This window comes from Phocoena sinus, chromosome 1, assembly GCF_008692025.1.
Source record: "Phocoena sinus isolate mPhoSin1 chromosome 1, mPhoSin1.pri, whole genome shotgun sequence".
NCBI lineage: Eukaryota > Metazoa > Chordata > Mammalia > Artiodactyla > Phocoenidae > Phocoena > Phocoena sinus.
The window spans coordinates 21,186,519-21,211,828 of record NC_045763.1 but is presented as its reverse complement, the minus strand read 5'-3'; the positions used below and the strand labels follow the sequence as shown (position 1 = coordinate 21,211,828).

Here is a 25,310-nt window from a genome sequence, read left to right as displayed (position 1 = left end):
CCGCAGCAGCTCAGGGATTGCTGGGCCCATCTGTCCATTTAACAGAAAAGCAAACTGAGCCCCGGCGTCTGTCCACCGTGCCCGCCACACCTCATTTACCCGGACTAGGCCGAGCGCTGCTCTCGCAGTCCGCGGACCGACGGCCAGAGGCCGGCTGCAGTGCCCGCCCAGCTCCCAGGGCGGGGCCTCGGCCCAGGTGCGCGGCGGAGGCCCTTCGCGGAGGCAGGAAGTGTGTCCCCAGCGGCGACCCGTGCAGAGCTCCCGCGAGACGCTCACCTGCGCCCCAGGTGAGCGGCGAGGGGGGCGGGGGGAGGGCCGAGCTGGAGGCGGCTCACCTGGCGGGACAGGTAAGCCCCGCGCGGGCCCGAGGGGGCGCGAACCAAGGCGGCACCGGTGTGGAGAGACCCCCGAGGCTACGCCCGAGCGTGCGAGGGTCCCGGGGCCGGTTCCATCGGTGCCACCCTCCCACTTCCGGGGTGCGCGGGCCGGGCCGGGCCAGGGAGCGGCCTGAGCGGGCCCCTGGGCTGGGCGGGCAAACTGGGGTGAGGGGGCCGTGTTCGCCCTTAGGGCTGCGCTGGCTTGGGGTGGGAGCCGTGCTTGCCGGGGAGGCGGGGGCGGGAGGGGAGAGGGGGCCGTGCACACCCTGAGGAACAGTGTCGAGAGGCTGGGTCCGCCCGCGGGAAGAGGGCCCCTGCATCTGGAGAAGCTGGTGCTTGCCCCGAGGGCATTGCTGCTGTAGGGGCTATGCTAGGCCGAGCGGCAGTGCCTGGGTCTGCTTCTCCCTTGCCCCCGGGACAAGGTGCCCGCGGATGCGGGAGTCCCGGGCTGAGCCTTTGGGGCAGGAGATCAAGGGTGCACGGATGCCAGGCACGAGAGCCGACGGCTGTTTCGTGAGCAGGGCTGGGGTGCCCCTCTCGGCCGGGTGTGCAAGACTCGTGTGGGTGGGACACAGGCTGGTGCGACCGGTCCTGACCTGAGCACCTTCGGAAGAAGGGGATGGGACGGGGACAGACCTCGGCGTGTGTGTGTTCTCAGGGACTAAGGGGGAGTGGGAGAGCATCAATTAGAAGTTTGGGGAGGGTGTGCCTGGGGCCTGGGAGCTTCTGACCCTGAGGAGGATCCCTGCAGTGCCTTGGGGCGCCCAGTGACCCAGCCCCTCCCAGATGCCAGGCACAGCTCTAAGGCCCCTGAGCAGTAAGATCTCATTTAAACCTCAAGGTGGCCCCTGAAGATTCTCCTCACTCCCCTTGTTAAAGACAAGAAAACTGAGGCCAGGAGTCTTACCCCAGGCCACAACAGGAGCCCCTGCTAAACCAAGAGACTGGTGTTCCTAGGATTTTGGAGGTGGGGGCAGCAGCAGTGAGGGGGAGATATAGCCAGGACAAAATGGGTTGAGATTGACTTTAGGAGGGTTTAGGGCCTAGAAAGGAGGGGAAAACTGAAGTCAAGCACTGTCCTTACCCCAGGTCTTCTCCCCCTTTCCTCCATCCCACCCCGCCCCACCCCCTCCTCGAGATGTGTGGCACAGAGCAAAGTACAGGGGCTCCAGAGTCTGGCGGACCACAGTACAAATCCAGCTCCATTCCTTTCCAGCTAGGTGTCTCTGGGCAAGTCACTTCACCTCTCTGAGCTTCAGATTCCTGACCTGTAAAGTGGAGATATAATACTCACCGAGCAATTGTGAGTGTTAAATAAAGCAAAAGTCCTCTTGGGCTGGAGCCTATTTCTGGCCCATTTGCTGCTGCTTCCTCAGCATTCAGTACAGTGCTGAGCACGTGGTAGGTGCTCAGAAAATATTTGTTGGATGAATTTAATGAATGGTAGCGACTGCTAAAGCCTTGGAGGTAGAGGAGGAGACAGTAACCAAGACCACGAACAATAACCTCTTGCTGTTCTTACAAACCCCAGGTACCCCAGAGCTCAGTGTGCTTCAAACAGTGTAGATGTGCCCACCCTCCTGATCCAAGGGCTGAGCCTGGAAGACTCAGGGCTCTCCCTATGCAGGCCCTCCTTGGGCACAGGCTCACCCATGGAGCTGGCAGCTGACCACCTTGCCCCCTTCCTCCCAAATAATAGATGGGAGGGGGTAGTGGATAAGAGTCTGGGGCAGGCCACTTGCATTCAAACAGCTGTGTGGCTTTGGACAACTTAGTTAAGCTCTCTGTGCCTCTGTATAACAACAACGACAATAATACCTACAAATAGGGTTGTGAGAATTAATTAGTTGAATACATTTAAAGCACTGAGAATAATGTAAGCTTTCAATAATTAACTCTTTCACTAGAAGGCAAACTCCTGAGGTTAGGGAATTTTGTCTGTTTTACCACTTTATCCACAGAATTTAGAAGTGTCTGGCATACAGCAGGCTCTCAGTAAATATTCGTTAAATGAGTGAATGAATAAATCCATACCCACCCCAACATTGCTCAAACCCAGGCAAAGGTTTTTTTTTTTTTTTTTTTTTCTCGGTATGTGGGATCTTCCCGGACCGGGGCACGAACCCGTGTCCCCTGCATCAGCAGGCGGGCTCTCAACCACTGCGCCACCAGGGAAGCCCCAGGCAAAGGTTTTTAACCGCTTGCTTCTCTGGATTGTGAGGGACTTCCAAGTCACCTATTACAATTTCAGTTTGCACACCTTTGGAGGGGGACTTCACCTTACTCTCGCCAGACTGCTGCTCCCCCCACTCTGGTCAGCCTAGAGCCTAAGTCCTTTCTCTTTCTACCTAATGGTCCTGGTTCTACCCAGAGGTCACACAGAATGTATCAGTCTCCTGAAGTACTTACTGTACCAACCCTGTTCCAGACACTGATGCAGAAAGGAATCAGACACAGTCCCTGCCCCTCGGGGTCATATAGGCTTATCTTCAAACAATTGGTCCAAAGCCAACTCAGCTGACCAAGAGCCCAGCAGAATGCTGTGGGGAGAGGGGCTCCCATCTGACTTGAGGTTCTGGAGTGTCCTTGGAGAAGGACCAAGCGGGGCTGGGGGAATGGGTTGAAGAGTTGCAGGAATAGTTAAAGAATTCCTGTATCCTCCTCATCCGCATTCACCATGGCTAACATTCCCTCCTTTTCTCTGTCTACACACATATACCTTCTGTTTTGGGGGGAACCCTTTGAGGTTGGGTTGCAGGCATCATGCTTCTTTACCCCTAAATGCTTCAGTGTATGTTGCCTAAGAATAAGAACATTGTCTTATTTAACATTGAATTTAACATTGGAAATTTAACATTGACGTAATACTATTAAATAATATACAGTCTATTTTTAAATTTTACCGATTATCCAATTTCTCCTTGTGATCCAGGATTCAATTCAGGATCACACAGTCCATTTAGAGTCGTGTCCCTTAACCTGGGCTTGTCTGATGTTTCTTCATGATTACATTCAGGTTATACATTTTTGGCAGGACTACTCCATAAGCGATGCTGTGTCCATTTTAGTGCATAGTATCAGGAGACACATCATGTCAGTTTGTCCCATTATTAATAATGTTAACTTTGATCATTTGATAAGTAGTGTCTGCCAAGTTTCTCCAGATTTGTGTTTTGTTGTCGTTGTTGTTGTTTTAAATTGTTCCTGGCTGCCATAAGTAGAAGGGAATAGAGGTGGCCAGAATGGGGGCCTTGACAGTATGTGGGTGAGAGATGGTGGTGGGCCAGTTTAGGGAGGTAGCATTGATTTGCCCAAAGCACATTGCCTATTAGAGCCAGAACTGGGACTAGGATACAGATATCCTGATGCCCAGTCCCAGGTTCCTTTCACGTCACCAGCTCTAGGACACTAGTGCCATTAAATCAGGGATAAATAAAAAGTTAAGAGATTAATGTCTCAGAAAATCCAGGCTAAGGATAGTGACTCCCCAGCACACCCCTACATGTGATCAAGGACCCTCCCAAGTACATCACTATGTAATGTTCCCGCAGGCAGAGTTGTTTACTCCCATGATGCCCCATATATCCTAAACGTTCCAGCTCATGAGCTTTTAAGCATCTGTTTTCCCTACAAAACCATGTGTGAATCACAGGAACAGCGCCTATAGTCCATTCATTTTTGGTTCTTCTGTACCTAACACAGGGCCAGGTTCAGTGAAATCTTAGCTCTGAGATTGCTAGCAACCAAGTCGAAAAGGGAAAGAAGATGTATTTTGAGGCTTGGCTTTCTCGTCTAGTCAAAGGAAGCAAAACAGTGCTTGATGTTAAATGTTGATAGGAGAGCAAATCTGAGCCATACTGAAACATTGACCGGGGACCTGTTGATTCCCGTGTCTGATTTGAAAGAGGAGGGGAAGAAAGGGACGGTGGTAATGATCAGGTTCTGTAGCAAGTCAATGGAAAGGCATTTGTTGAGCAGCCTCAGAGGCTCTGTGCTGCTGGGCTTACCAACAGTGGGAAGAAACTCAGGGAGACCATTGCCCAGAAAGTGAGATCCCAGGAGCTTTTTCTTTTTATGTGGTAAAACATGCATAATATTTACCATTTTAATTTTTTTAAGTAATTTTAACGTTATGGTTAGTCCTGTGACGTTAAACACATTCACACTGTTGTATAACCATCACCACCATCCATCTCTAGAACTTTTTCATCTTCCCAAACTGAAACTCTACCCGTTATATACTAACTTTCCATTCTCGCCCATCTCCAGCAACTACCATTCTACTTTCTGTCTCTGTGAATTTGACTGTTCTAGATATTTCATATAAGTGGGACCATACAATATTTGTCCTTTTGTGTCAGGCTTATTTCATGTAGCGTAACGTCTCAAGGCTTATCAATGTTACAGCGTGTATCAGAATTTCATTCCTTTTTAGGGCTGAATAATATTCCCTTGTGTGTATAGACCACATTTGGTTTATTCATTCCTCCATCGATGAACATTTGGGTTGTTTCCATCTCTGCCTATTGTGAATAATGCTGCTGTGAACCTTGGGGTACCAATATCTGTTTGAGTGCCTGTTTTCAATCATTTTGAGTATATACATAGAAGTGATATTGTTGGATCAGATGGTAATTTTATGTTTAACTTTTCAAGGAAACTCCACACTGTTTTCCACAGCAGCCATACCACTCTATATTCCCACCAGCAATGCACAAGGGTTCCAACTTCTCCATATCTTTTCCAATGCCTGTCATTTCTGTTTTTAATAGTAACCATCCCAACGGGTGTGAAGTCCTAGGAGATTCTGATACATAGTTAGACCACAGAGAGAGCTTCCTCTCTGGGGAGCAAGGGGATACTAGACAGGGTTCGTGAGCACACTTGGGCCCATCCACATCCCAGAGCTCTCAGAAACCAGAAGTCTGAAGCTCCTCAGGTCATAGCGCAGGAGCTCGCTGCTGACCTCTGATCCTGACTCCTTCCCGGCCTCTCCCCCACAGGTGCCTGGCTACGGCAAACCATGCGGTGAGCCATGCCCCGCCCTGGACACCCCCGCCCATCATCTGGGCCCCCACGCTTGGGACCCTGGGAGCGGCCAACGGAGCTATGCCTGGAGACATATGACGAGCCATCCTGGGCCCCACCGAGCCGCCGCACCCGGAGGCCAGACCCCAAGGACCCCGGCCACCATGGACCCGAGAGCCTTACCTTCATCTCTGGCTCTGCTGAGCAGGCTGCTGAGGCCCCAGCCTGCTGCCTGCTCTGGCGACCCTGGGTGTGGGACTGGTGCCGGGCTGCCTTCTGCTTCCGCCGCTGCCGGGATTGCCTCCAGCGCTGTGGAGCCTGTGTGCGGGGCTGCAGCCCCTGCTTGCCCGCTGGGGACTCCCCTGAAGGGGCTGCTGAAGCCAACTGGGTCAAGGAGCACAACGGAGTGCCCCCCAGCCCTGACCGTGCCCCTCCCAGCCGGCGGGATGGCCATCGGCTCAAGTCTGCCATGGGTAGCAGCTTCAGCTACCCTGACGTCAAGCTCAAAGGCATTCCTGTGTATCCCTACCGCAGCACCACCTCCCCAGCCCTGGACGCGGACTCCTGCTGCAAGGAGCCACTGGCCGACCCCCCACCCACGCGGCACAGCCTGCCCAGCACCCTTGCCAGCAGTCCCCGAGGCTCTGAGGAGTACTACTCCTTCCACGAGTCGGACCTGGACCTGCCCGAGATAGGCAGTGGCTCCATGTCCAGCCGAGAGATCGATGTGCTCATCTTCAAGAAGCTGACAGAGCTGTTCAGTGTACACCAGATCGACGAGCTGGCCAAGTGCACCTCAGACACTGTGTTCCTGGAGAAGACCAGTAAGATATCGGACCTTATCAGCAGCATCACCCAGGACTACCACCTGGATGAGCAGGACGCTGAGGGCCGCCTGGTACGCGGCATCATTCGCATCAGTACCCGAAAGAGCCGTGCCCGCCCGCAGACCACAGAGGGGCGCTCGGCCAGGGTGGCTGCCTCCGCTGCCCCTGCCCCTGACAGTGGCCATGAGACCATGGTGGGCTCAGGGCTCAGCCAGGATGGTAGGTGGGGCCCCACAGGGCTGAGGGGCAGAGTAGAGGAGGCTCTGGACAGGGAGGGTTGCACTGGGGTCTTTGGCCACTGTGGGTCCCCCTTCAGCCGGTCCCAGCTCTTCCTCCTCCTTTTTCTCCACTCTTCTACATCCCCTAACAGGTTCTTTGTCCCCTGCTGCCACCTGCCAGAGTGGCTTTCAGGCCCAACCAGCTAGCCTAGTTAACAGGACCCAGGAACCCATGCGAATTTGGACCTCTGGCCTGGCCTGGCCTAACCAAAACCCCTATCTACCCACTCATCCCTGCACAGACAGACCAACAGACACAGACACACACACACACACTCTCTCTCTCTCTCTCTCTCTCTCTCTCTCTCTCTCTCTCTCTCTCTCTCCCCCTCTCTCTCCTCTCTCTCTCTCTCTCTCTCTCTGGCCCCTCTCTCAATGGGCTGGGGGCAGAAGTGGGCAATAGGGTTGAAAGGATGTGATAATGACCACTGCCCCTTCATGTTCCCTCCCTAGAACTCACAGTGCAGATCTCCCAGGAGACGACCGCAGATGCCATCGCCAGGAAGCTGAGGCCTTATGGAGCCCCAGGTTTGGTCCTGACATGAAAGTGTGGAGAGGAGAGGGGACTGCCCTAGCAGCCCCCCACCTGTCCCTCTCTCAGCTTCCTCCTGGGGTGGGTGAGGATGGGATCAGAAAGGGACGAGAAGCCTGAGCAGCCTTATACCCCATCCCAGTCCTGCAAACTGGCTTAAAGGTTCAGCTGGGAGAGATTCAGGGGGATGCCCCTGAACCAGAGGGGAGGGGGGCAGGTGCCCAGAACCTGCATCTAAACCCAGGTCACTGGAGAGGAAAGTGGAGGGCGGGTGAGGGGGGCCATCCATTGGTGCTGAGAAGGCACCATGTGTGGTTTCTACTGCTATCCTCTTGGCTTTTACAAGCCCTGGGAGCAGGGTCATTACCCTTTAGAGAGCGAGACTGGGGTTCAGAGGGGTCAAGAAACTGAGTGGATCACCCAGCCAGGATCAGACTGACCCAGGCTCGAGTCCCCCTCTGCTCCTTCTCAACAGGTTTCTCCCTGCCTGAGGGACTTGCATGAGCCCCTCCCCACCTCTGAGCCTCTGTTTCCTGCTCCCTTTCCCCTCAGGATACCAAGCCAGCCACGACTCATCCTTCCAGGGCACCGACACAGACTCTTCAGGGGCACCCCTGCTCCAGGTCTACTGCTAACCCGCACTGGGCCCAGGGGCCGCAACCCCTTCTGAGAGAAGCACATCTACTGCATGAAGAGAGGGACCAGAACCCTCTTTGTGGGAGGGAGGCCATGAGCCCAGAAGCAGTGCCCACTCTGGCTCCTCCTGCCTTGGCTGACTGGTTCCTGGACCACATGCATTTCACTGGGCCACGGTGCCCACATCCCCCGGGTCCTCCGCTGGCCTGACCCCTGCCTGGGCCTGTTCCTTCCTGCCCACAGTCTTCAGGAAGCCTAGGTCATGGAAAGCGAAGACTGAGGGGTTAATTTCTGGAACTGGATCCTGACTCTGCCCCCATAACATGCTCCCCCTGTAACATATACCCCATAACCAATCATGCAAACCTCCCCCTCCCCAGAACAGCTGGGAGGGAAGGTAACAGGTAAAAGAAGCTTGTCTTAAATGGATTGGGTTTGGGGGCAGGCAGGGCCTCGGGAATTCTGTGGGCAGTGCCCAATCCATGTTACGTTCTGTTGAGCAGTTAGGTTCTCGGCTGATGTTCTACATGCTAACATGACTATAGTACAAAACTTAATAGACATCTGTCTGCTCATCTTGACTGTGATACTGTCCTTTCCGTCCCATTTGCCTGACTGCTGCCCGGAGCAGGAGACAGCATAGAGTATCCAGCCTGGCTTAGTGTCGTGGGGCTGAGGTCAGAAGGCAGTGATGCCCATCTCTCAGGCTCACGGGGAGTTCTAGGAGATAGAGCCAGTTACAGTGTCTGTGCCTGAGAAGGGTTTACCAAGTGGTTTCTGTCATTGTTGAGAGGTCCTTCTAGGCAGGCCTGCCTGGACTCCCTCTGTTGCCCCAGTTCACTGCCTGTAGGCTGGCCTGCTTCTGGCCATCCCTGCAGTTTCCGCAAATCCCGGAGCACACGTCAGCCCACCCCACCTCAGACCTGCTGCTCCCTCCACCCCCCCCGATGCGGACAGCACTCAGGGTCACGGGTGTCTGCTCAGCACTCCCAGGAGTGCGGGTCAGTCTTTCACAGGTACTGGGGCTCAGAGGTGTCAAGGAGTTTAGTGGGTCATGCAGCTAGTAACTGTGGCTCTGTATCCGGAAGCTGGCCTCTTGGCAGTTGTGCCCCCAAGCTGGCAAGCTGACCTGCTTGGGGTAGAAGCAGGCTCCCCCCATTTGGACATCAGAGCCCAGCTGGGTTCAGAAGGACCTTACTTGGCTACTCCTCACACACAGGGGTGTGTCTGTTCTCTCAGTGAGACCGGAGCAGGCCCAGCAGCCCAGTCTTGACTGATGATAAGCTAGGTGTCCAGGATCCCTCACTGCCCCACTTCACCTGCAGTGCCCCCACCCCCGACCTTCTATTGCCCTCATGGGCACCCTTTGGAAAGGGACGGGACAAACTGTACTTGTCTGTTCAGTTTCCTATTGGACACACAGGATGGTCCCTTGTGGCCATGACCACAGGGCCCAGTACCAGTGATAAAACTGGCCCCTTTCCTTAGGCTCTGCTGTCTCTTCCAGGTCAAGGCCTCTGCGATTGAAAATGACCACAGGCCGGGAATTCCCTGGTGGTCAGTGGTTAGGATTCTGCATTTCTACTGCAGGGGGCGTGAGTTCGATCCCTAGTCGGGGAACTAAGATCTCATATGCCATGCCACATGGCATGGCCAAAAAAAAAAAAGAAGGTAAAGAAAATGACCGTGGGACTTCCCTGGTGGCGCGGTGGTTAAGAGTCTGCCTGCCAATGCAGGGGACATGGGTTCGAGCCCTGGTCGGGGAAGATCCCACATGCCACAGAGCAACTAAGCCCGCACGCCACAACTACTGAAGCCTACATGCCTAGAGCCTGTGCTCCGCAGTAAGAGAAGCCACCGCAATGAGAAGCCCACGCACCGCAACTAGAGAAAGCCCACGTGCAGCAACGAAGACCCAATGCATCCAATAAAGAAAGAAAGAAAAGAAAAAATGACCACAGGGTACTGAAGCTCAGGGATATTGCTGGACAGAGTAGGAGAGTGATGCCACAGTCCTTCCACCTTAGCCTTGGCCCGAGAGCGCAATTTTCCAAGCTTAGCCTTGGGAACTACTACTGGCATTCCCGGAAAAGAGGGTTTATAAGTTTGGTAAACAGACAAAGCCAAACACTGCATACCTTCTTTAAATCTTTAACAAGCTATTCTGAAATGCCAAAAGGACAGACATGCTGTGTTCCAGAAATTCAGGGGTCACCCACGGCCCACAGAGCATAGCACCCTGGCCAAGCCAACCTAGACATTCTTGCTGTAACCATGACCTCTGTGGCACCCTGCACTGTGACCTGTACTCTCCCACCAAAGGGTCAGCTCTGGTGGCTGGATGTGGACCGAAGGGAACACCTCTCCAGCCCTGGCACTCCCTCGGTGGCTCACTCTGTGAAGCCCTAAAATCTGCAGAGGTCCAGGTCAGAGACACACAACAGGCTCCACTGGGCTTCACCCTGCCTTCCCGGCCAGATCCCCACCACACACACAGCCAATCTGAGGCCTGGGCGGTTCCCCAGCCTTTGCTGCTCTCTGCCCCTGGGAAATAAGAGTGTAGTTTTAGAAACACTTGCTCCAGGGCTAGAGGACAGACCCATTGCTGTGGGAAATTGTCTTAGAGATGAAAATGGAATCAAGCCGGGCTGGTCTTAAACTTTGCTGAGTCATGGGCCCCTGTGAGAATCTGACATATGTTCTGGTCCCTTTGGCCACTTTTGCTCAGAATCATACACAGACTAAAAGCCTTGTTTAAATCCTCCACTTAAGTAATGAGAAACCGAGCCCCAGGGAGGGGCAAGGACTTGCCCTTGATCACATGGCAGAACCTGGGCCAGAAGACAAGCCCCCAGACCCCAGCATCAGCCATAAGAGGCCTGTCCCCCAGGGAAAGGCCAGAGGGAAGAGAGGACACAGGTGGAATTGGGTAAATAGTTTTAATGTGTAACAGCAGGCCAAATGGAACAAGACACCCCCAAGGCCCCAGCCCTTTTCCCATGATGCCCTCAGACCTGTGTGGGCCAGCCCCATGCCTGCCCCAGCCCTGAGGCCCACAAGTCCCAGGGAAGGGTGGGAAAGGAAGGTGGGTAGCTGGGAGTTCAGCCCCAAGAGTTCAGGGAGGCAAACACAGGGGCTAGTTGAATTTGGCCTTGGAAAAATCCATCTCTGGATGCTGATCCATGAACCTGGGGAGGGAAAGTAGGAAGAAGGTGAAACAGGCCATCCCTCTCCCCCAAATTAGTCCCTTTCTCTTAGCTCCCCACATGAGGTCTAAACTCTTTAGAACGCTGAGCAACTTGGAGCCAGGCCCCAAGGACTCTCTCTAAGGCCCACTGGAGGACCTGAGGCTGAAAGCTGAGGTGCCAACACTGGCACTGTTTTTCTGTCGGTGACAATGACCGCCTGTTACCCCTTCCTACCCTGAGGTGGCCTTGCCCTCAAGATGACCTCACCAAGTGATTACGGGAGGCAAGCCAAGGCTATAAAGCCATAAACTTGGCTGGCTCATCCTGGAAGGGGCAGGGCAGCTCCTGTGTTCCGCTCAGTACACACTCGTTGCTGTCACCCAGGTCCAAGCCCCAGACACCTTCCCCAAACCCCCATCTCTCAGTTGCTCACTTCTTCAGAATCTCCTGTTTCTTCTGCTCATCTGAGGTGGGCAGCCCCATGGACTTCTGTCTCTGGTCATACATCATCTTCTCCACCATGCTGCGGGTCTCACTGTCCAGGTCTGACAGCTGGGGGGCAGGCATTGACAGGGATGGGTGAAGCTCTGGGGCCACCTAGGCCCCTCACCTCCCAACCGAAGCTCCTCCAACTGGCCAGGGCTCACCTTGGAGTTCTCAGGATTGATCTTCTTGGTATTGATCTCGGGGTCACTGGACACCAAACGGCTCCACCACTCCATCTTGTTGATCTGAGAGGAAGAGGAGGACCACCGGGGGATGGGTGGTGGCTTGCTCTGTGCCCTGGGAACAACCACCCAACCCTTCCAGCACCAAACTCTCTCCCATCCACGTCCTGCACTGGGGACCTGTGAAGGCCTGTACTGGGACCTAGGGTGCAAATGAACAAGACCTCTGCCCTCCCCAGTGGCTGGGGGAGACAGACACGGAGACAGTCACACATCAGCATGATAACGGAAAGAATAAAGTACAGAGGGAGGACTTCCCTGGTGGCACAGTGGTTAAGAATCCGCCTGCCAATGCAGGGGACACGGGTTCGATCCCTGGTCCAGGAAGATCCACATGCCCCGGAGCAACTAAGCCCATGCACCACAACTACTGAAGCCCGGGCGCCTAGGGCCCATGCTCCGCAACGAGAGAAGCCACCGCAATGAGAAGCCCGCGCACCGCAATGAAGAGTAGCCCCCACTGGCCGCAACTAGAGAAGGCCCATGTGCAGTAACGAGACCCAGCGCAGCCAAAAAATAATAAATAAATAAATAAAATAAATTTATACCAAAAAAAAAGTACAGAGGGAGATATTCATCCAGCATGGAGGGAGAGGTCAGAGCAATACATGGATGGGCTAGGCCTTTATGGACATGCAGTAAACCACATTAAAAAGCAGGGAAGGACATTCCAGGTGGGAGGAAATGCAAGTGCAAGGGCACAGAGGCAGCCAAGGCCAGTCAGGTAGGCTGGGTCAGGTGGTATGTGCCATGGATGCCTTCCTTGGACCCCTGGCACTTTACAGAGACCACATTCGTTTACTGGTGTCTGTAATCCCAGCTCTCTGAGGGTGTAAGGGAGGGAACATAGGCTTCCTCAGGGCACAGTTTTCTACGTGTTGTTCACTGTTCTCTCTCCAGTGCTTAGAACAGTCTCTGGCACGTAGTAGGTGTTCAAGTATTTGTTGAATTGAATGCATGTACAAACCTAATGGAAAGGAAAAGGCTTTGGTACTAAGGACAGTTCTGATCCCAACTCCACCTCCTCCTAGAAGCAAAAGCCTGGGCAAATCTCTGAGCTACCCTTTTCCTGACTCTAAAACTAGACAGACCTACTTTAAAAGTCTCGTTGTGGGGATTAAAAAAGGTATGTCCATCAGGGCCCCAGCACGGTCTCCGAGTTCATGAGCAGCCCCCCTCCCTAAGTCACAACACAGGCCAGGAGACGGGGCTTCTCGCACCTTCTCCAGATGCACCGTCACCACCTTGCCGTCCTCGATGAGCCACGAGCTCTCCTCCACCTTCACCTCGTTGTAAAGCTCCCCGTCCACGATCGCCGGCTGCCCCTTGAGCCCCACCCGGAGGCGCCTCCGCTGGATGTCCACCACCACGTCCTTCCCCTTCAGCCGGAAGTTCACGGGGAAGGGCACTGCCAGCTGCACGGGGCAGGAGCAGTCAGGAGGGGCCCCGGGCTGGCTCCCTCACCTCAGCCCCAGCCCCTGCACTCACGTCCAGCTCCGACAGGGTCTGGGTCCAGCGGTAACTGGGCAGGTCTGCCCCATTGCCGAAATTGGGCTTCAGCTTCCCTTTGTCCTTCTCGTCCTCCTCCTCCTCAGCCTCTTCAGCCTCCTGCTCACAGTTGGGGTGCTCAGCTACTTACTTGACAGACCTAGACTGAACCCCACTGGGCCAGGCCCAGGGCTGGCACTGGGCATACAGCCACAGAACAGTACAGACCTGTTCCCTGCCCAGTCCACGGCCCACTAGGAGCCTGAGCTCAGACTGCTAGACCGTGTGACAGCTGGGGGACGGTGACAGTCAGAGATGGGCCCACGGGACCCACCCAGCTGGCAGTTCAAGCCAAAGGACTCAGGAAGAAAGCCCAGCACAGAACAGGTCATGAGGTGGCCGTCAGTAGGGCTGTTCTAAAATAAAACCAGGCTGACAAATGATCAACTTCTTTTTTCTGTGTCTCTAGGGTTGAGACCCTAGTCTCAGACCAGAACCTCTGCAAAGCCAAATGAGTGCCCCAAGGATTATCTGGGAAGCTGGACTCAAGTCAATGGGAGGAGCCCTGAGGGGAACATGCCCCAGGCGTGTCAGAGTAATCCACATGAAGGGCCAGGCTGGGCCCACGGACCCAAGCCCACCCAAATGGTGCCTGGACAGGCACTGCCCTCCCTGGCTCTTGGGCTTTCCTGCCAAGGCTTAAAGCCAGTGGGTTTTGTTTTGTTTTTTTTAACCCACTTTGGTCCAGTGTGGAATCTTGAAGTATGGGGAGGATTCCCAAAGCTAAGGAGGGGTGGGGTGGGGAAGGGGAAGGCTTTCCAGAGAAACGGAAAGGCTGAAGAGTCCCCGGAAGTTCCCAAGCCCCCTGCTAGTCCTGAGCGGCCCCAGTCCATCTCACCTGCTTCCCTGGTGAGCCGAGACTGCCATTCTTGAGCTGGGCTTCATGACTCTCTGCATCCTTTTTCTGTAGCAAAGGGCAAAACATTTGGCAAGAGGGTACCCACTTCTAGTGCCAATGGGGATCAGGGGGGCAGGGGAGAGAAGCCCACTCCTACTTGGTCAATTTCCAGCTGCAGCCTCTCGGCCTCCTCATCAGTCAGTTCCTTGATCTGGGGCCCAGAGGTCTCTGACTTGGCCTCCTTGGCCAGCCTGGCTGCCCGCTCCGCTTTCTCCCGCCGCTCAGTCTCCTGCTGAGCTCTCTTCTCCCGCCTGGCCTTCTGTGCCAGCTGGTTGTGGTGGTTGAAGGTCTGTGTGATAAGCTGAGGAAGGAAGAGAAGGCAATGAGGCATCAGGGGACGGGACATGTCCCAAGATGTGAGGCCAGTCCTATCCCTATTTGCTGAGTGCCTGGGCAAGGCACTGCACTCAGAACCTCAGTTTCCACATCTACAAAATGGGATTTAATACACACCTATATCATTGAGTTGTAGTAAGAATACCTGCAAAGAATCTGCTTCAACAAACAGCGACCACTTTAAAAAAAACAAGGCAGTCCAGGGACTAAGACCCAACACTGAAGCTGGACAAACTGCATTCTGATCCAGGCTTTGTCACGCACTAGCTACTGTATTTTTGGCAAATTACTTAACCTGTTAAGAGCTTCAGATTCCTTATCAGCAAGGATGAGTCCCTACCTCACAGGGATGTTGTGCAGACCAAATGATAAGTGCTCTGAAAAGTCCTTCATTGTGGAGTGAAGCTGTTAGAAGCAGAGCTCCAGCCTCAGCCCCTCTGAGCAGCTTTTCCCCAGCTCTCAGGCCAGAGAGACCTTTCTTGAGGGAAAAGGTAGTCTCCTCCTCTCCTCAGCCTGCAAGCTATCCATTTCAAATCCTACCTCTCCCATGAAACCTTCCCAGGATGCTTCCAACGCACATCCTGCTAGCTGGTCCTCCTGTTGCCCAAGAGCAACCCCAATACTGTTGCCACCTGTCTGGCTCTGTGGCCTTGAACAAGTAAACAACTTTGACACTTTCTGAGCCCCAGTTTCATCAGCTCTCATGACATGTGTCACCTGGCTGAGGCTAACTCAGTGTCAGCTGGTGGAAGGTGGGGAGAAGCACCTTCTCTGCTATGAAAATACGATGGGAGAAATGGTTCTACCTCATGTTTTACACCAGCAGCTCTCAGTGTGCGCTCCCCTGACCCACAGCAACAGCGCCACCCAGAATTTGTTAGAAATGCTAAATCTCAGGCCCCACTCTAGACCTCCTGCATCAGAAATTCTGGGGATATGACCCAGCAATCTGTATTTGTAACAAGCCCTCCTGGCCAATTCTTGTGCATACATGAGAGTCACACCTACATTTGAGATCCTGGTCTACTCCTACCTGTGTGACCCTGAGGTCATCTCTCTGTGCTTCTATCTTATTTCTAAAAGCAGTCTTACATAGCTATTCTTTGCCTATAGTGTCCTGGCCCCAATTCCCAGGTTGCCTGGCAAACTCCTACTCATCCTCCAGGACCAGCTCACGTGTCTCTTGAATTTCACCTCTTCACCTCTGGCAGGCCTAGGAATCTACCCAACTTAGGAAACCCAACTCTGTGTCAACCCACACACCTGGAGGAGGCCTCACAGGGCACCCACCACATGATCAGCGGTCAACAAACCATCTTTCAAGAATCTCTGAGCCACAGCTGCAGGGAGAAAGGGATCTGCAAGAGCTGGGGGGAATCACGTGGGGCTCAGGGTCACTGGAGTCAGCCAGGGGCTCCCAGATCTAGGGTTCTGCCAAATGCCCTGTGGCCTCTCATTCATTTGAGGCCAGTTCCTCCTCTTACCCTTAAACCTCCAACCTCACGCCACACTTCAGTAGCTCCACACTCTTCAAGGTCAAACGGTACCAAAAGAACCCCCAAACCAAATGGGTTAACAAAATGAGGTGTGTGTAAGAAAGAAATGAGCCACCTGAAGGCCATTCTGCTTCAACAGAAGGGATCAGTCATGGCACAATTACGCCAGCAGAGGCTGTTCCACCACGGGGCCTTGGTCCCAAGTCCCTAATCAGGACCTTGAACTCAAGCCATCTGCCAATGAGTGGCCAAGGGGAGGCAGGAGTGGAGCCATCCCCTCTTCCAGCTCCAGTGAATCATGTTACGTCCCATTCCGTCCTGTTCTTTCCTAGCTCCTGGAGGTTAGATGAGGGCAGAGCTGAACCACCAGGCACAGTCAAGGCCAATGACAACAGCCTCTGATCCCCTCCTCCCAGTCTCCTCCCACCAGCTTTACCCAGGCCCAGCCCCACGTAGAGATCGCTGGGAGCACGTAGCCTACGCAGGAGTACCAACTGGCAGGCTGTCAGAGCCAAGCTTCTGTCACTGGACACATCTTTGGGAACCACAGACCAGCAGAGTGGGGAAGCGGTAAGGAGGGTTGGGCCAGTTCTAAAAGACAGCCCCAGACTGCTCAGTGGGCATACCTGAACACAGCGCTCCCTGACCTAGGCTGGGCGATAGGGGAGCAAAGGGTGGTTCCCACCAGCCTGGCCGGGAGACCCCAGAGGGAAATGTAAGCTAAACCCAAAGGCATGAGGTCCTGATCCTGACCATAGGGCAGGGGGACACATCTGAGGGAGAAGACACACTCCTGTTCTAGAACTTCATATAAATGGAATCATTCAATATGTGCTCTTATCTGTCTTCCTTTAAAAGGCTGAATAATATTATGTGTATACATGACATTTTGTTTATTCATCCATCAATGAACGCTTGGGTTGCTTCCACTTCTTGGCTATCATGAACAGTGTTGCTATGGGTGTACAAATCTCTCTTCAAGACCCTGCTCTCAATTATGGGGGGTATACACCCAGAAGTGGGATTGCTGGATCATATGATAGTTCTATTTTTAATTTTTTTTTTTTTTTTTTTTTTTTTTGCTGTACGTGGGCCTCTCACTGCTGTGGCCTCTCCCGCCGCGGAGCACAGGCTCCAGATGCACAGGCCCAGCAGCCATGGTCCACGGGCCCAGCTGCTCCGCGGCATGTGGGATCCTCCCGGACCGGGGCACGAACCCGCGTCCCCTGCATCAGCAGGCGGACTCTCAACCACTGTGCCACCAGGGAAGCCCTATTTTTAATTTTTTGAGGAACCGCCATAGTTTTCCACAGCAGCTGCACCATTTTACATTCCCACCAACAGTGCACCAGAGTTCCAATTTCTCCACATCCTTGCCAACACTTGGTGTTTTCTGGGGTTTTGATAGAAGCCATCCTAATGGGTGTGAGGTGACGACATCTCATTGTGATTTTGATTTGACTTTCTCTAATGATTAGTGATGTTGAACATCTTTTATAATAAGTTTTTAAACAGCTATGATAATTCACTTTTACCAGCAATGTCTGAAGAGTACCCTTTTTTCCACATCCCTGTAAGCAATTTTTAAAAAAATATTTTTGTCAGTTTGACCAGAAAAAAAAGGGCATCTCACTGTTTCTTTCTCCTCCATTTCCTTGATTACTACTGAATTTAAGCATCTTTTCACATGTTCTTCAGGGAACTGCCCATTTTTCTGTTTATCCTTTTCTTGTCAATTTACAAGACTACCTGCATATTAAGTTGGCTATTAAATTTTATGTCCTCTGCAATGCTTTTCCAGATCTATTGTTTTTCAACTGACTTCATATGTCATTACGTCTCTTTTGCCACACATGTGTTCTATGTTAGAAGAAGCAAACAGCTACCTTTTATTCTGTAGTTTCCAGGTTTCTATCCTTGCAAGGTCTCCTCCACACAAGGTTATACATAGTTTCCCAGCTTTCCTTACTAAGCTCTTCTTGATCTGCAATTCATTTTTAGATATGAGTAAAACAGATGTTACAGTATGGTACACGTTTTGCTTTTTTACCAGTAGCCAGTTGTAGCAGCATGAATCATTAAATCGTCCTTTGCCTACTGAACTGAATTACCTACCTTATGGGACACATCTTAAATCCTCATACGTGCTAGACTTTTTCTGGATTCTCTATTCTGCTTCACTAGTCCATTCGTCTCTTCCTATGTCAATAACATACTGATTAAATCATTATGGCTTTATCTGAATCCATAATGCCTAGCCCCAAAGCTATAAAAACTAAAAGTATTTTTGTATTTCTCTAAGTTTGTAGCATGAAGGTATTTACAGTCATTTACAGTGGGAGCCATATCTCCCACTTGGTATAAATATTGCTACACATTTCTCTGTAGAAATATTAATGTTTCATTACATGATGCTGCTTCGGGCCCTGGACTGGGCTACTGTACGTAATGTACAATATATGCACTGTACTGCCTCCTAAAATCCGATGAATTCTAAACCCCAAAACACATCTGGCCCCAAGAGGTCCAAAAAAAGGGTCTGTGAACTTGGAGCCTCATGTGCCAGCCACACTATATGACCTCTTTTTATCCTTAAAACAGCCCTGTGAGGGAAAGATTATCCCCTCTTCCATTTTTCTTCCAGGGAAGAAAAATGAGGCTCAGAAAGTGATTCACCCAACACCACACAGCTGTCAAGCAGGAAGAGGGGGAGACCAGGACCCATTCACATCTGCCTATAGCTCCAGAGAACATGTTCTTAACCAACGCACTTGGAAACGATGCATCTGGCGGCCTGGTGCACAGTAGGTCCCCAATACAAAGAAGTTACCGGTGTTACAAATGGAGACCAGGCAGGAAGGCTAGACAGATTTCTGCCTGCCTGAGAGTCGGACCAACCTCCTGGGAAAGAGCTGACTCTAAGGGAACAAAGAGCCAAGGAGCGTAACGAGGTCTAAGAGGGACCAGCGGACATCCAGTACGCAGCAGTGACACCATCATCCCGTGACACCTGAGACACCACTTCTCAGTATTATTCATCTCTCTCCCTTCCGCCTGCGATCTTACTCATCCTTCACACCTCAGGCACCTCTTTCTCATCAAGTCTTCCTTGAGCCCCCAACCTAGGTTAGTCCCCATTTTATGCTCCCAGGACTTCCGCCCTAACACCCATCACTTCCGCCCTAACACCCATCACTTCTTCATTGTCTTTTTTTGGGGGGGGCGGGGCGGTTTGTAAGGGGGCTACACTGTGAGATCCATGAAAACAAAGACCATTGTCTGTATTCACCTCTATAATCCTGAAGGCTCTGTCACAGTAGCTAACACAGGCAAAGTATTTAGTGCTCAATAAACATTAGTTTACAAATGAATGAATGCAGATATTACAAGGTCGTGGCCCACAGAAAAATGGGAGGTGCTAGTGCTAATACAGAAAGAGTATTTGAGCCACAAAGGGCCCTACAGGTCAGTGAGTCCACCTTCTTTCATTTTACAGATGTGAAGATTAAAAGGACCAGAGAATTGGTGGGAAATCAACCAGGCCACACAGCTAGACCAAGAACCCAGGACTCCTACTCCAGGCCAAAGTGTCTATAACAGAGTAGCCTCAGACCATCAAGACACATTATCAAGCATTTCAGCTTGTTAGAACCCTGAAGCCACAGAAAGCAGTTTGCAAAAAATCTCCTTCTTGTTATTATGTCTCTTAAATTTAAGTGAAAACAAATATCAAGGTTATAAAAATCACGGTTCAGTGAGGTGACATCATTTACCAATCTTCAAAAACATAATCACAACCTAAGGAATTAGAAGATGTTCAAGGTATCAGAACCCATACCACAAAACACAATTCTCAGGAATCACCTCACATCCGTCAGGATGGCCATCATCAAAAAGTCTACAAATAATAAATGCTGGACAGGGTGTGGAGAAAAGGGAACCCTCCTACACTGCTGGTGGAAATGCAAATTGGTGCAGCCACTATGGAGAACAGTATGGAGGTTCCTTAAAAAACTAAAAATAGAGCTACCATATGATCCTACAATCCCACTCCTGGGCATATATCCAGAGAAAAACATGGTCTTCAAGGATACATGCACCCCAATGTTCACTGCAGAACTGTTTACAATAGCCAAGACATGGAAGCAAGCTAAATGTCCATCAACAGAGGAATGGATAAAGAAGATATGGTGTGTACACACACACACACAGAGGAATATGACTCAGCCATAAAAAAGAATGAAATAATGCCATTTGCAACACCATGGATGGACCTAGAGATTATCACACTAACTGAAGTTAGTCAGAGAAAGATAAATATCATATGATATCACTCATGTGTGGAATCTTAAAAAGTGATACAAATGAATTTATTTACAAAACAGAAATAGACTCACGGACACAGAAAATAAACTTATGGTTACCAAAGGGGAAAGGGGAAGAGGGATAATCCAGGAGTTTGGGATTAACACACTGCTGTATATAAAACAGATAAAAAACAAGGACCTGGGGCTTCCCTGGTGGCGCAGTGGTTGAGAGTCCGCCTGCCGATGCAGGGGACACGGGTTCATGCCCCGGTCCGGGAAGATCCCACATGCCACGGAGCAGCTGGGCCCGTGAGCCATGGCCGCTGAGGCTGCGCATCCAGAGCCTGTGCTCCGCAACGGGAGAGGCCACAACAGTGAGAGGCCCGCGTACCGCAAAAACAAAAAAACAAAAAAAAAACGGACCTACTGTATAGCACAGGGAACTATATTCAGTATCTTGTAATAACCTATAATGGAAAAGAATCTGAAAAAGTATATATATATATATCTCCGTGTGTGTGTGTGTGTGTATATATATATATATCTGACTCACTTTTCTGTACACCTGAAAACTAACACAAGATTGTAAATCAACTATTTCAATTTAAAAAAAGAATTTTTTTAAACCCTGCAATTCTCAAATCCTTGAACTTTTGCTTATAGCATCTGGGAAGACTGGGATAGCCGGCTTCGAGTTTTCCTATATCTCTGTCTTCTAAGCTCAATTTCTAACATTTGCCTACTCTCATCTCCCAGCTAGGTAATTAGATAAAACCTCAATGGAAAAGGAACCAAAAAGCATGGTGTCAGGGGCAGAAGGCAGTTTTACAACAGACTCTGGCTCCAATCCTGGGTCTCCCATAACTCAGCTCAAATATTTGGACAACCCTGGCTCTCCCGTAACTCAGACCAATTTCCTCACTTGTAAATGGGGATAGTAACATCTGCCCCTCTCAAACTTCTAAAGGACCATGGGGATAGGGCAGATAAAGCACTTGGCAAGGAGAGGGGCTTCAATAAATGACAGCTTGCTTCCCTTCCCCGACTCTTTGCCCTTGGCATTTTACTTCTGCTATAGGTTATTATTATGCCAAAGGAAGGCCAAGTAAGCTCTTCTTCTGGAGAAACAGAGCTGCCCAAGGGACAGTGGTCCCCAACACTCACCTTCTCTGCCATCCCCTCTTCTCCTCCAACGAAAAAGTCTGTTTTGCGTCGAAGGAAGCTGAAGAAAGTGTTCACGAGCTGAAAGAAGACAAAGACCAAAGCTGTAGAGATGCCATATTGGGAGCCCCTCACCTACACAGAAGCTAACTTCCTTAGTCTAGAAGGGAACTTGGGACTGGACTGTTTTGCCCCGAGCCTCCCCACTGAGAAAACAGGCCCTGACTTAGTCACTTCTGCCAGGAAGCCTAGCCTAACCTTACCTAGATCACCTGAAAGGCAGATTTCTCATTTCTTGTGTGCATGTGTATATGTGTTCCACATTTTTTGTGGTGCTAGAAGCAGCCTGAGGATATTGGACACTCCTCTGCATCCAGGGCTTGAAACACCTGGGATCCAGCTTTCCTCTCCACAAAATAAAAAGCCCATCCAGAGTGGCACTGGCTGAGTTACTAGGGCAGAGCTAGGAGGAGGGGAACAAATGAAACCACTTCAAAGAAGGTTAAAGGGGCTTCCCTGGTGGGGAAGAGTCCACCTGCCGATGCAGGGGACGCGGGTTCGTGCCCTGGTCCGGGAAGATCCCACATGCCGCGGAGCAGCTGGGCCCGTGAGCCATGGCCGCTGGGCCTGCGCATCCGGAGCCTGTGCTCCACAACAGGAGAGGCCACAGCAGTGAGAGGACCGCATACCACAAAACAAACAAACAAAAAAAAAACAAAGAAGGTTAAGACCAACTAACTCTGGCTGGGTTATCAGTGCAGCCAAGTCATTTAAGAGCATTGGTCTGGGTATCAGACTGATACACATTAGCTCTATGGCCTTGGGAAAGCTTCTTAACTCCATAAAACAGAACCAGCAGCAGGACCTATTTCTAGGGATATAGGTGAGGATCCTCTGTGAGGACCAAAGGAGGTAATGGAGGTGAGGTGCTTAGCAGTGTCTCACCCAGAGCAAGAGACCCTCTGCGGGAGAGTGAACTCCTCACAAGCAGGCACTGTGAACCATGACTTTGTCTACATCCCCAATGCCTAGCACCAGATCTGACTCAGAGTACATGCTCAATAAAATTTTTGCTGAATGAAAAGACCTAGTAGTGACCTAAGATTAGCACATATAACTAAGCCCCCCCTTTTTTTTTTGGAGGAGAAGCCAATGCAATGGCTAGTCTTTATTGGAAAGAAGAAACTTTACATCACATTTTGAGTGAGTTAGTGCAGGGGCTCAGTGGGCCAGCTGGTGGGGCACCAGCGTGTAATGGGTTCCACAGCTAGGGCATCGCTGGGCCTCGCCTTTATGCAGCCAGAACCAGATGACAGCACTGTTGTCTTCTTCACAGATGCAGCCCACTATCCGCTTACTGGTGATGGAGGGGACTAAATTAGGGTCTTCATTGGTACCTGAGGCTGCCTTTGGGGCGAGCATATTGTACGGGTCTAGTCCCTGCGTGCAGCCAGCATGACCTCCCTCTCCAGCCCAGTGGCCTGCTCATCATCAGTAGGGACACCACCTCCAGACGCCATAGAGTGCACCACGGAGACTCTACTGGGACCGCGGACCCTCAGGGCCTGCGTGGCCAGCGCTTCAGCTCCGCACAGTAACCTTGAAGCCTTCACGCCAACTAAGCCCTTTGATTTGCCCAAGTGAGTGGTTCTAAATCTGATGCTAGAATTTATCTCAATGGTTTCAATTCCTGCTTCTAGACACTTTTTCAATTCACTCAAAAACAAACTCACTCCCAAATCCAACTGTGTCAACAATTTAGGGGGGTGGGGGATGGGAGCCTTTCACATCTCCAAATTAATAGCACTCTTCCCACCTCAAAGGGCTTAGGAGTCCTTGGCCACCACAGGCACCTAAATGAGAGAATGGGAATGGAAAGCTCCATGAAAACTTGTCCCCAGAGAGACACAGAATCAGAAATGGTCTGTGGAAAGCACACACTGGCCTAAGGATTCTGGTCCCCTCTAGGTCAGGACCCTTTTGGATGATCTTGGGCAAGTTCCTTCAGTTTCTTTATAGAAAGACTGATTTTGATAGGCTTTTCTACCTTTTGAACTTTCCATGGTTCAAAACAACCAACTCTAGAATCTCGACTAGTTGGTTTTTATCCTTCATACACTACGTGTTATCGGGTCTGGTCACCACGCATGAATTGTGTTCTTGTACACATCAATCACTCAACAGATACTTGCTGAATGTTCAAGCCTGATTACTGAGAATTCCTCACTGTCCTTCACTTCAAGACTACTCTCCTACAAATTCAGGAAATAAGGATTCGTAACTCTGTCTCAAAGAAAGAAACTGAGGCCTGGAGACGTGGAACGGTCTCAAGCTGATAGGTGGTGTAGAACAATTGTGAACACAGGTCTCCTATTCCCTCATTCAAGCCCTAAAAAGACCACGTGTTAACATCACCACCCCACCCCCACCCCCACACACCGCACACATTCTTCCGCTCATTCCAAGTCTTGGTACATGCAAATCTCAATGTCTAGAACAGTTCATCCTAAAGGATGCTCTTCGGGAGCGGCCAGCAGAAAAGAAACGGGACCAGAAGTATGTGGGAGAAAAAGCGTGGGGGGCGGGGAGAGATCCCAAGACTCTGGATCTTTTCCAGGGGCCGGTGCAGGGACGCCGAGCTGCTAAGACCGGAACTACTGAGGGGCCCCGGGGTCCCATGACTGATACGAGGGCAAGACTTGAGGCAAGGAGGCCAGGCCGGAAGCTGGAGTGCAGCAAGAATGCGGGGGGGATCCCAAAGGTCGCGAGGCCCAGCGGTGTATCTCGGCCCTTGAAGGCAGAGAAGGGCGGAGAGAGCGTGGCTGGGGCATCCCGGGTGGGCCAGGCCGAGCCAACGCCGAACTGGCCGTTACCTCCTGCACGCCGCCCTCGTGCTGCTGCGCCATGGCCAGCAACATGCCGTCGAACCGATCCTCCTCCTGCTCTCCGCCCATCGTGCCGGCCGCTAGCCTCACTCCGAAATCTGAGCTCCGCACACGCGTCCCGCGCTCTCCGCTCCTTAGGGTCGCGTCCGGTCCAGCCGCTCTAGTTCTCGGCCTTCCGCAGCGGAGCCGGAAACACGCACACGCCCAGCCGCCCAGGCCCGCCTGCTTGTTCTCTCTTCCCGCCTCTCTTCCGGCCTGCAGCCATTGATCGCGCAGCAAACAGCCCGCTTCGCCGGCCATTGGTCAACTTGCTAAGCCAATCAACGAGCTCGTCAGTGAAGCTGTGGGCGGAGACGAGGGCCCCTGAGTTTGGTGTGAGTTGCTATGGTCACCAGACGCTTTTTATGGAGCCTTCCAGAAAGCCCTGGGCCCAACTCCTGCGGGTTTGGAAGCTAAAAAGGCACGAACTTTGTTCCTATGGGAATGACCTCCCAGCTTGTAGAACAGTGAAGTGGAAAGTGTTCTTAGTCATCTCTTCTAACCCTTCAATGAGTCAATTGAGGCCCAGAAAGGAGAAGGGACTTGCCCGAATGACAGCCCACCTCCGGCATCATCACATACTCCATACAAATCTGGAGGGTCCCCGAGCTTATAAGGGCTCTGTGTTTGGGTTAATCTCTTCTGCTGAAGTCCTGAAATTTTTTTTTTGGCCCCGAGGCATGCGGGATCTAGTTCCCCGGCCAGGGATCCAACCCCTGCCCCCTGCAGTGGAAGCGTGGAGTCTTAACCACTGGACTGCCAGGGAAGTCCTCTTAAATTCTCAATAATTTTTGAACAAGAAACTCCACATTGTCATTTTAAACTGGTCCCTGCAAATTATGTGATGAGTGCTTTATTCAACGTTCAATTCTATTAATGTGCGGGACGGGTCCCAGCCATCTAAGGCCAACCACTTTACTTTTGTATTGAATTTCATCATCTTAGTCTTTTCAGGGATTCTACTTTTATTATCCTTTTCTAAATCTCCTGCATCACAATCTTCTTTCTTCTGGATCATCCCTTTCAACTTATAAACGCAATTCAAT

At 51.6% G+C, this 25,310-nt stretch overlaps 3 protein-coding genes across 5 annotated transcripts; 1 reads left to right on the top strand and 2 right to left on the bottom strand.

The window, feature by feature from the left end:
* Positions 1 to 227: 227 nt before the first annotated feature.
* On the top strand, positions 228 to 8,253 carry KDF1 (keratinocyte differentiation factor 1). Of its 2 annotated transcripts, none has more exons than XM_032644302.1 (4): positions 228 to 347; positions 5,381 to 6,451; positions 6,964 to 7,038; positions 7,595 to 8,253. In XM_032644302.1, the coding sequence occupies exons 2-4, from the start codon at positions 5,413 to 5,415 to the stop codon at positions 7,675 to 7,677; spliced, it is 1,197 nt and encodes a 398-aa protein (XP_032500193.1). In that variant the 5' UTR covers positions 228 to 347; positions 5,381 to 5,412; the 3' UTR covers positions 7,678 to 8,253. The 2 variants fall into 2 exon arrangements, with proteins under 2 accessions (XP_032500193.1, XP_032500200.1); XM_032644309.1 differs by having other exon boundaries at positions 248 to 287; positions 7,595 to 8,212.
* A 2,347-nt stretch (positions 8,254 to 10,600) lies between these two features.
* On the bottom strand, positions 10,601 to 24,416 carry NUDC (nuclear distribution C, dynein complex regulator). 2 transcript variants are annotated; one of them, XM_032609346.1, is made up of 9 exons: positions 24,214 to 24,416; positions 21,344 to 21,421; positions 14,132 to 14,341; positions 13,981 to 14,046; positions 13,083 to 13,202; positions 12,815 to 13,009; positions 11,514 to 11,597; positions 11,300 to 11,418; positions 10,601 to 10,866 (listed from the first exon to the last, which is right to left on the bottom strand). In XM_032609346.1, exons 1-9 carry the CDS (start codon positions 24,292 to 24,294, stop codon positions 10,815 to 10,817), a joined length of 1,005 nt encoding a protein of 334 aa, XP_032465237.1. In that variant the 5' UTR covers positions 24,295 to 24,416; the 3' UTR covers positions 10,601 to 10,814. The 2 variants fall into 2 exon arrangements, with proteins under 2 accessions (XP_032465237.1, XP_032465238.1); XM_032609347.1 differs by having other exon boundaries at positions 14,138 to 14,341.
* On the bottom strand, positions 22,485 to 23,788 carry LOC116757487 (cytochrome c oxidase subunit 5B, mitochondrial-like). The gene is given in 3 exon segments (XM_032639120.1): positions 22,485 to 22,782; positions 22,785 to 23,121; positions 23,780 to 23,788. Coding segments are annotated over 3 exon segments (567 nt in total). The 3' UTR covers positions 22,485 to 22,561.
* Positions 24,417 to 25,310: the final 894 nt, after the last annotated feature.